We start from the raw sequence: 9,983 nt of genomic DNA, 5'->3' as shown, positions 1-9,983 counted from the left end.
TCTCTGTCCACACACCCCCCCCCCGGTTGGCCAGATGAGAATGCTGTGGTGATGGAGGTGGATCACGACAAGCAAGTGGTGTACACGGAAACATTGTCACTGGCCTTGCATGAGCCCGAGCTGATGCTAGCTGCCATGCAGCCTTCAGAGGAGCACGTTGCCAGTCGGCTCACTTCACCCATCGTCTCTACCCACCTCGACACCAAGAACATTGCCTTTGAGCGGTGAGTTGGGATGGGGGGGGGAGGCTCTGGGCGTGGCTATGGCCCCAGGGGAACACCTGCTGGTGCTGGAGGGCATGAGGAGGAGGCCCACGCGTGGGCCACATAGGGGGAAAAGGAATTCCATCCAGTTTGCCTAGATTAGCAACTATTTTTGCCAAAGGACCACTTTGGGAAGACGAGTCAAGACCCCAATCAGCCTGCAATTCAAAGGACAGGGTTGAATAACGCTGGTTAGGATTCTCATTGTGTGTTTGCATGCAAAAGCTGCATTTGAAGAAGTCTGTGTCTTTAAACTAGGGAGGAAGCATCCTATCTGAACCAGGGATTCTTCTGTCATGCCTGACTTAGGGCCTCCCCCTTGTCTGCAGGAACAAATCTGGCATCTGGGGCTGGCGCTCGGAGAAGATGGAGAGCATCAGTGGCTATGAAGCTAAGGTAGACCTCTTCTCCACCTCACTTGTTTCGTTCTGGGTATCAGCTTCTGTGTGCATGCATGCTTATACCCAGAGTTCAACTGTGTTGGTCTTAAAGGTACCACTGGACTCAAACTTTCTGCCATTGCTTCCGACCAACACAGCTACCCACCTGAATCTAACTTGTGGGCGTAGTTACCCAGCATGGATAGCACACTTCCATGGGGCAGGGTTTAGCCCGGCTTCCTGTAAAGCTTGTGTTGGATGGGATCATATGCTATCGGTGGCCTTTGTGTTTCTCCAGGTTTACAGTGCCATCAATGTGGAGCTTGTCACCAAAACCCGTACAGAGCACCTATCAGACCAGGACAAAACACGCAACAAGGGTAAAACATACCTGAACCCCCTCCAGTTGTGATTCCGTGCTGATTCAACCAACGCCACCCCGCACACGTTCTGCAAATTATCCCCCCCCAGCTCCACCCACTTGTATGTTATGTTTTCTGGCAGTTGCTGCCCTCTGGCCTCTGGTGATTTGTCCTCATTAGTCATGGCATGGAATAAGGACTCCCTCCTGTTTCTCAAGGCTCTTTTTAGCTAGCTACCATTTGCTGCCAGCTTAGTTACTTCAAGCTAGAGAGTAAATGATGCAGGAAGTAGACGTTTGTAAAGAATTTTGGGAAGATGCCAAGTGGGGAGAGGTACATAGGAGCTTGGAGGGTGCAGAACCACTATGTTAGCTACTAAGGGCTTGTCCAGGACCTCCAGTGTCAGTCTTGAGAAAGGAGAAGAAGACTTGGAGGCTTGAACCTTCATAGTTGAAAAACCCCTACTGCTTCCTTAGCCTTTTGAAACCTGACACAAAGGAGCAAACAAGGTGTGACTCAGGCCCTCCAAAACCAGGCCTCCCTTGAGTTTGTTTTTCTACTACAAAGCAGCTGTGTTGCATTGCTAATTTGATTGGGAAAGCTGCACTGGGTAAGGATTAACCCTTTCTCCTAAACCATTCCCCTGATCTAAATTGTCAATTAAACAATTTAGATTAGGGAGACTGTACAGGGAGGAAGGGTTTAGCCCTCCCCCAACATTGCACCCCCATCAAACTAGGGCCAAACTACACACATTGCATTTCATAAATGATCGCCGCCGTGGGGACTTGTAGCCACAGAGCAGCTCCATGGTGGGAACTCAGTTCCAAAGCCTGCAGGGGCTGGATTCCGATTGAGACTGCAGTGGGGGGGGGGGAATCTTCAGCCTTGCCCACTCCACACTTTTCCTGAACTGAAACAGTCTCAGGAGCATTCAGTACATATTCTGCTCCCCCTGCGGGGCAAATAATACCCCCCCCCAGCTATTTCAGGTCAGGAGTCCCTCCGTGTTTAGGTCTTGGCAATTGTACACAGCTGTCTTGGAGAAAACAGAAAATAAAACCAAAGCAGGCAATCTGATTCTGGATATCCTGCATTGTGTCAAGTTTTGCCCTGAAGCAATCGTGCCTCAGACTTACCATGTATTGCACAACAGGGCGATCCCCCTCTATTACGAATACTGTACTTGTGTAGCAACTAGTGCCACTAAAAGTACATTGTACTGACAGGTACTTAACCCCACTGCCCAAACATATGCCCAGGAAACCGTGCTGTCCTCCTGCCATCTCCAGCTGTGGTAGCCCATGACAGCTGTCTGTTCTGCTGCTGTGTACATTCATTGGTCAGGGTTTTGGCAAGGCAGAAATCCCCCCCTTCTTGCCTGGGGGAGGGGGGGTAGAGGACATTACAAGGGAACCCTCAGAGAGCCAGTGTGGTGTAGTCATCACGAGCGGTGGACTCTAATCTGGCAAACTGGCTTTGATTCCCCACCCCTCCCTGTGAAGCCAGCTAGGTGATCTTGGGCCAGTCAAAGTTCTCTCAGAGCTCTCTCAGCCCCACCTACCTCACAGGGTGCCTGTTGTGGTGAGAAGAAGGGAAGGCGATTGTAAACTCCTCTGAGACTTCTTTGGGTAGAGAAAAGCGGGGTATAAAAACCTACTTTTCTTCTTCTCCTTTTGAAGAGCAGCCAGTCTCTATTCACACACATTCCAGAGCGTTTGATAGCGTGCTTAGTTACTACAGCGCAAGTGGCTTCTCTCATCACAGTGCTGCAACAGTGAGGAAAGTTGCCAAATTTCCCCACTCAGCAACTGTTGCTTATTTATTACATTTCTATCTCACCTTTCTTTCTCAACAGAAACCATCAAGTCTGCTAATGAAAGCAATCTATAATAAGTCAAAGCAGGAGCCTTATTATAGCACACTGTGGCTGGTTGCCAAGGAAGTCCAAGAGGGGATGGGACAGGTCCAGTGGTTATGAAAGGCAGAGAAGTGTTGTACCTTGTTGAATCTGGAAATCTTAGTTTAAATCTTTCCCCAAAATATAAATAATCACTTAGCCCGTGGGCATGAATAAGGAGGCAGAGAAAAAACATCTCCAGAAAGGCAGGCTTTGGACTCACTCTTTTGGGCTTCCTCTCCTTCCCCACAGGCTCCAAGACCCCCTTCCAGTCCTTCCTGGGAATAGCCCAGCAGCATGCGGCCCAGAATGGGGTGAGTGACAGGGCCAGATCCCATCTGTGCACGGGGGGAAGGGACCCTGGCCCAGCCTCACCAATGAGGCTGAGCAAGTAGTCGGGGCGGGGAGATGGCATGGAGGGGAGGGGGGGAGCAAGCTGCATCGTGGGTGAGTGGGTACATGTCGGTGGCTCCTGATTCCTACCGTTGCAGGCTCCTGTGCTGCAGTCCGCGAGCCCCACCAACCCAACGGCTATTACCCCTGAGGAATACTTTGACCCCAACTTCAACTTGGAGTCTCGCAATATCGGTCGCCCTATTGAGATGTCCAGCAAAGTGCAGAGGTGAGGTGTGCCGCAGTGGGAGGGTGCATGGCAGGGTTTGGGTGGAAGCAGTGGAACAAGGAGTCAGGATGTTTGCACGTGCCCCTTGGAAAAGGGTCTGCAGGGAAATGAAAGCATGGCCCTGCAAACTGCAGGCCGATCTCTCTGTGCTAAGAGGTTTCTGTGGGATTTGACGCACTCCCATGTTTGCCAGGTTCAAGGCCACCCTGTGGCTGTGTGAGGACCATCCCCTCTCCCTGGTGGAGCAGGTAACACCCATAATTGATCTGATGGCTATCAGCAACGCCCACTTTGCCAAGCTGCGTGACTTCATTACCCTCAAGTTGCCGCCTGGCTTCCCTGTCAAAATCGGTGAGAGATGCAGGGCATTGGTGGCAGTGGGTGGTTGGGGAGAAGGAAGTTGGAACTCATCCAGAAGGAGACAGAGCTGGAGGACTAGTGAGCTAGAATTAACTGCAGCCTGGAGGCAGATGAGTAAATGTGGGGGAAAGAAGATCAGGTGGGGAAATAGAGGGGCTTGAGGATAGAGCTTTGCCAGTATTCATTTCCCCAACTTTCTTTTGCATATCTTCCACCTGATTCTCAGAGATCCCCCTCTTCCATGTGCTGAACGCTCGGATCACTTTCAGTAATCTTTGTGGCTGTGATGAGCCCCTGAGCTCAGTGCAGATCTGTCCGCCCGCACCCAGTCCCGAGAGCACTGAGGAACTGAGTGCCGGGGCAGAAGCAGCCAGTGGCACCAAAGGTAAGACGGGGTGGGGGCTCTCTCTGAGCGGTGCCTTCCGTGATCTGAAGCTTTGCAGAGGCATGAGGGTGGGGTGGGCAAGAGGATACAGCTTTTGTGGCCGAGAGAAAGAGGTCACGTGGCCACTTTGCACCAGCAGCAGTGAGGAGACAGTGGGAAGGAGGCATAGAACAGCAATGGGTATGGGTGCCCAGTGGTTCTGTGAGCCCCTGTTCCCGGGGTGGAGAGAACAGTTGCTGAGGGAGACAGACTCTCTTCCCCCACCCACCCACCCGCCAGCCATATGTATTCAGGGTGGTGACCAGTACTGGACCTTGTGTTCTCCCTGTCTCAGCCTGAGCCGCCCTTTGGCTGCCTCTCCTCCAGCACAGATTTTGGGTCATGGATGGCCTTGAAGGGTAGCCTTAGAGTCAGAGAGAGGATCTGTCCAGGTCTATCCTGATCACTAGGAGGTGAATATCTGCCTGCCCGCCCAGTCAAGTACGCTGATGGTGTGGTGGGAAGACAGTGGGACGACTGCTGATATTTTTTGACATGAAGCTTTTTTACTTGGTCATCTTCAATAACAATAAATTAGCAATAAGCTCTGCCAGCACATTGCCATCTTTTTTCGACTTATACCCCCCTGGGAATACTTCAACCTTTGGCTTCTTACCGTAAGGAGACTTGGTGTGGCAAAAGTTTTCAAGAGCCTATCTTGTAGATGGGGAAATGAGGCACAGGTGGACTGACGGGTCTTTGGTGACATGAGAAATGATGGAAATGAGGGCTCCTTTGTCCCTGACCAGCATGCTAACCATTGTGTCTTTCTCCTTGGGCCCAGTGTACCCTTTTCCCTGTGAGGTGGACCCATCAGTATTTGAGGTGCCCCAGGGCTACACCATGTTGGGTGCAGGCCGTACAGAGCCCATGAGGGATGAAGATGACGACTTACTTCAGTTTGCCATTCAGCAGAGCCTTCTGGATGCTGGCACAGAGACAGACCAGGTGAGGGCAGGAGCTGGCCTGTTAGCAGGCAGACACGAGTACCCACCCCTCTGGTTCCTGGAATCAAGGCAAATGGTTTTCAGAGGGCTGCAATTGCAAGGTGGCCTAGCCACGGCTACATGGATGCCAAGGGGAGGATGAATTAGGCTTTGTAGCAAGCCAGCTCCCAGGTGGCGCTTATTTTATTTTATTTATAGATGGTACAAAATGCTTTACAAATCTTAATCTCACCTGTGCACACAGGTGATTCAGTATTTCCATTTCTAAATCTGTGAGTCTACAACTAGCTCAAGTAAGACCAGCCACTGAATCCAGCTAGAGGGGATAAGTAATGTGGTTGATTTTTAGCATGCTCTTGTATGTTACATCAGGTTACTATATGGGAAGCTCTGACCAACACACGACCAGGATCCAATCCCCCATCCTATGACGAGGAACTACAGCTGGAACGGTGAGTCTCTTTCTGGCAGCAAGGAAGTAGCACGGTAGACTTCATGAGCAGCCGCGGCTGTATGTGCCATGGCCCCACTCAAGGCTGTATGCAGAACATAGCCAGGAAAGTTATGGTGAGAGAACTGAAGGGTGAATTGTATATCAGCCTAGCAAAACGTAAATAGAAAACTGACAGCCCCGTAGCCAGGAATTTATTTGTTGCAGGTTGCCAGTTTTTTTTTGGAGGGGGGGGGGGTTGTGCTAATTAAATTAGCAACAAGCTGCACCTGTAACAGGAATTGCTTTGAGCCAGCCCTCACTGCTGCTGGTGCAAAGGCCAGGTCCTTCTCTGGAGGGGAGAAGGGAACCTGGAGTGTGCGGTGCCTTGTGGGCCCCTTCCTTCCTTCCTTCCTTCCTAAGGATGGGTGGATTACAAGGGCCGGCGCAGGCCAGTGCGGATTACAGGGCCAGGTAGTGCTGCACACCCCAGGCTCCCCTCCCCCCCCCGATGTCGGCCAGCACCGGCCCTTGTAATCTGCCCTTCCTTCTTCCTGCCCCTCCCCCCACCAACAGGAGGAAGAAGGAAGGAAGGCCCAGTGTGGGGTGAGAGGAGGGAGGGAGGCAGCCGTGGGGGTGCTGGAGATTCGATAGGGGGTGCCGCCTGCTGGCTACGGCCCTGAAAACTGATCTGCTTAAGATGACAGGCAGCTCAGTCCTACACTTCAGATATTACGGCGTGTCAGTATCCTATGCTCATTTCAACAGAGAAAAGAAACAGCAACTGCACTGGAGCTCAGAGCAATACCACTGAGTGGCCTATAGATGATCCCCCCCCCCCCAATATCAACCAAATATGGAAGCAGGCAGCCAACATGCCTGCCCCCACTCAAGCACAGAACGCAGCAAAGGAAGGAACATGGGAAATGCACTACTTCCCACTAGAGGGAGGCCGGTGGTGTGCCTGACAGGAGACCTGTAACTACTGCACTCCTCAGCGCTGTGGGCATTTGACTCCCAGCCTGCGACATGTTTCCTGTTGTCAAGCTGAGGTTTTGCACCATCTTCCCCAGGCACTGAGGCCATTCGTGCTGCTTGGCTGCTCCAGACACCAGACATGTAGTGAGTGATGTTCACTAGCAGCAAGAAACAGCAAGAGGGCTCCAGGATGAGCTGGAGATGGGAGAGAGTGGCTCCACCCACGTCCTCTTCGTGTTCCCACAGCTCCACTCCCTTCTGCTTGGGTATTCCCACACGGTTGAATTCTCCAGCTGGGGGAGATATTTCAGTCACCGGGCCAATATTCCTAGTAGAGAGTTGCACTGGAACTATCTCTGCAGTTCCTGTTGAGAGTACTGTAGGGAACTGTGATCCTGTGAGACAAAAGGGGTTGTGAGTGTTTGGTCAGCACTAGCAATGTTTGGAGTAAAATGCTGTACTTTGTGTGTCCTCCACGTGTGAGATGATGTGCTGCTAATGGAGTGATGTCCTACCAACATATCTCCAAGTGGTATGGGGGATTTCTGCACCGTACATACTTACTGTGGGCCCCCTGTGTGGGAGACAGTGCTGGTGAATGTTGAGGGAGGGAGGGATGTAAAGGCACTATCCAGCAGGTACATATTGACTGGGGGAAGGGAGCATTTGTAGCAGTCAAAGTTTCAGGTAGGGGATCTCTCTCCCTTGCTCACCTGTGTGAGGTGCATTGTTCCTGCACCCCCATTTAGCGAGATGGAGGGACCAGGTTGGTGTTTGTCCTGAAATTGATTACCTGTAAGCGTTCTGAGCAAAGAAGCATTAGCAAGATGCTGAAACAATGTTTGTTCTCCTCTTTGGCTGTTTATCTAAAGCACTTTCTTTTTGTGCAAAGTGTCCTTTCCCTGAGAGTTCCTGTTACAAAAGCGTCCCATATGGGTATGTGTTCTAAGTGTGCCCAACATCATGTGGCCAGAGCTCTGTGATGCATGCCCTGTTGTCATCTGAGACATGGGTGTTATGGCTAGGGTTTATGTTGCACTTGGGATAGTTGCAGTTGGTTGCAGACTCAACCAATTGGTTTGTGTGAGTTTGGAAGGGGTGCATGTTGGGGGGACTTGTCACTCCCATTGCTTTTAGTGGGAGCATTTATATTTATGCCAGTGTGTTCTCCAGCATAACATAATGTCAGGGATGGGTCTTTGGATACCAACTAAATTCCTCTTCCTCTCCAAATATGCCCACGGTGCTGCTCATTTCTGACAGTTGTGCCAGCACTGGGTTTACCCCAGTATGGTTTTGGTGGCGTGCTATACCTATCAGTGTTATCTCCAAGCTACATTGACACTGGATTTAGTTGTTATTCTAAACAGTTTATAGACTTGCCTTAGAACTGCACCCTGTTGGATCCCCAAGCATCGAGAATAAATCCACGTTTTCAAGAAAAGCAAAATTTATTTCAAAGCGTTGAAGACATACTCAAACACGTTCTTTGTTAGAACTGGGGATACACAGTTAGGTCAAGCATAATAAAGGAAATTCAAACAGATACAGATCCAATGAATAGCATTCCCGCTGGCGGGCTAATGAAACGGTTGCGCGCCCAGTCCATGGGAACCAGGCAGAACATCAGACAAAACACAGGTGCAGGTCTCATGAGAAAAGCAATAGGCAAGCATTACAGCATCTTCTCCCCCACACAACCTCCAGCAGTTATCTTGTGCATTCCAACGCAGGAGCAGGATGATAGAAAATAAGCCGGGTGCAACAGGGAAAGAATATGTACACAGAGGTCACAGAAAACAGAATGGCAGCTTGCTGACATACTGCCCCCCTTAAAATACACTTAAAACACACCTCCCGGGTCGGGCGGGAGATCTCCCGGGCTGGGCGGGAGGCCTCCCGGTTTGTCCGGGAACCTTTTGTGGAAACTGCGGATCAGGTAAGGGGCCCGAATATCCCCTTCTTCCACCCATTCGCGGTGCTGGGGACCGAAATCAACCCATTCGATAAGGTACCAGAGTTTACCACGTTTCAATTTACAATCAAGGATATCAGCGACCTCAAAATGTTCATCCCCTTCCAAAATGACAGGTGGAGGAGGAGTAACTGCTGGTCTCCAGGGAGACGGGCCAGGATCCTTCTTCAACAGGCTCATGTGAAAAACAGAATGCAGAGCACGTAAATTCTTAGGCAAAACAACATCAACCGCCACATCATTTATGACTTTACGCACTTTGAATGGACCAATGAACTTCCACCCCAATTTCCTGCTAGGTCGCAGCATCTTAATGTTCTTGGTCGAGACATACACAAGATCCCCAGGTTTCAGATCAAACCCCACCACCCTACCCTTGTCTGCCTGGGTCTTGTAAGCAGCCTTGGCTGCGTCAAGCGTTTGGCATAGCAGAGGCCATGCATTTTGCAAGGACATACACCATGTATCAGCATCCCCCACAGGACGTTGGCCCATCCCCTCCAGGAAAGGGAGGGGGGGCTGTCGTAACCAGAAACAGCTTTATAAGGAGACATGCCCGTGGAGCTATGGACAGTGTTGTTATAACAATATTCAGCAAGAGGCAACAATTCACACCAATCATTCTGTTGATAATTAGTAAAACAACGAAGATATTGCTCCAGGGTCTGATTAACTCGTTCTGTTTGTCCGTCAGTCTCAGGATGATACGCGCTGCTGAGCCCTTGTTCCACCCCTAAAATGGAAAGAAGTTCCCTCCAAAACTTAGAAACAAATTGGGTCCCCCTGTCAGAAATTAATTTAGCAGGTAATTGATGAATTTTCACCACGTGAGACATAAACGATTTCGCCAACCTCTGAGCTGTAGGCAAGGAAGGAAAAGGCACAAAATGAGCTTGCTTAGAAAATAAATCAACAACCACCCAAATAACAGTGTTCCCTTTGCTCACAGGGAGATCAGTAATAAAGTCCATGGACACCACTTCCCAAGGCCTCGATGGAGTAGGGAGTGGTTGCAGAAGACCGGGAGGCTTGCCCCCCCTGGGTTTAGTTAAGGCACAGGTCTGACAGGATCGAACAAAAGTCAATAGGTCTTTGCGCATGTGTGGCCACCAAAACTGTCTGCGGATGAGTTGCAGTGATTTAACAAAACTCCAATGTCCTGCCAGTCTGGAACCATGAGCAGAATCCATCACTTCCCTCCTCATTGAAATAGGCACATACAGTTTGTCCCCAGAATAAATCAGACCTTCTGGGCTACGGACATAATCCGGCAATGCCCGCAGGGAGGCATTATCTTCATCAGTAAAAGCAGAAACATATTTCTGGACCCAGGCCCCCCCCC

At 50.5% G+C, this 9,983-nt stretch overlaps 1 protein-coding gene across 1 annotated transcript in view; it reads left to right on the top strand.

Annotated features, from left to right (window-relative positions):
- The window catches only part of ANKRD13D (ankyrin repeat domain 13 family member D), a 38,107-nt gene that overhangs the window by 9,759 nt on the left and 18,365 nt on the right, over window positions 1–9,983 (top strand). The window contains exons 6-14 of the mRNA XM_015418824.1: window positions 35–224; window positions 593–659; window positions 942–1,023; window positions 3,158–3,219; window positions 3,397–3,527; window positions 3,721–3,878; window positions 4,114–4,272; window positions 5,096–5,259; window positions 5,631–5,710. Coding sequence (XP_015274310.1) covers window positions 35–224; window positions 593–659; window positions 942–1,023; window positions 3,158–3,219; window positions 3,397–3,527; window positions 3,721–3,878; window positions 4,114–4,272; window positions 5,096–5,259; window positions 5,631–5,710 — 1,093 coding nt within the window. The remainder of the gene's footprint in view (window positions 1–34; window positions 225–592; window positions 660–941; window positions 1,024–3,157; window positions 3,220–3,396; window positions 3,528–3,720; window positions 3,879–4,113; window positions 4,273–5,095; window positions 5,260–5,630; window positions 5,711–9,983) is intronic.

This window comes from Gekko japonicus, unplaced genomic scaffold (genome assembly GCF_001447785.1).
Source record: "Gekko japonicus isolate JY-2015 unplaced genomic scaffold, Gekko_japonicus_V1.1 scaffold1466, whole genome shotgun sequence".
NCBI lineage: Eukaryota > Metazoa > Chordata > Lepidosauria > Squamata > Gekkonidae > Gekko > Gekko japonicus.
This window is presented reverse-complemented; position numbering and strand designations above follow the sequence as displayed.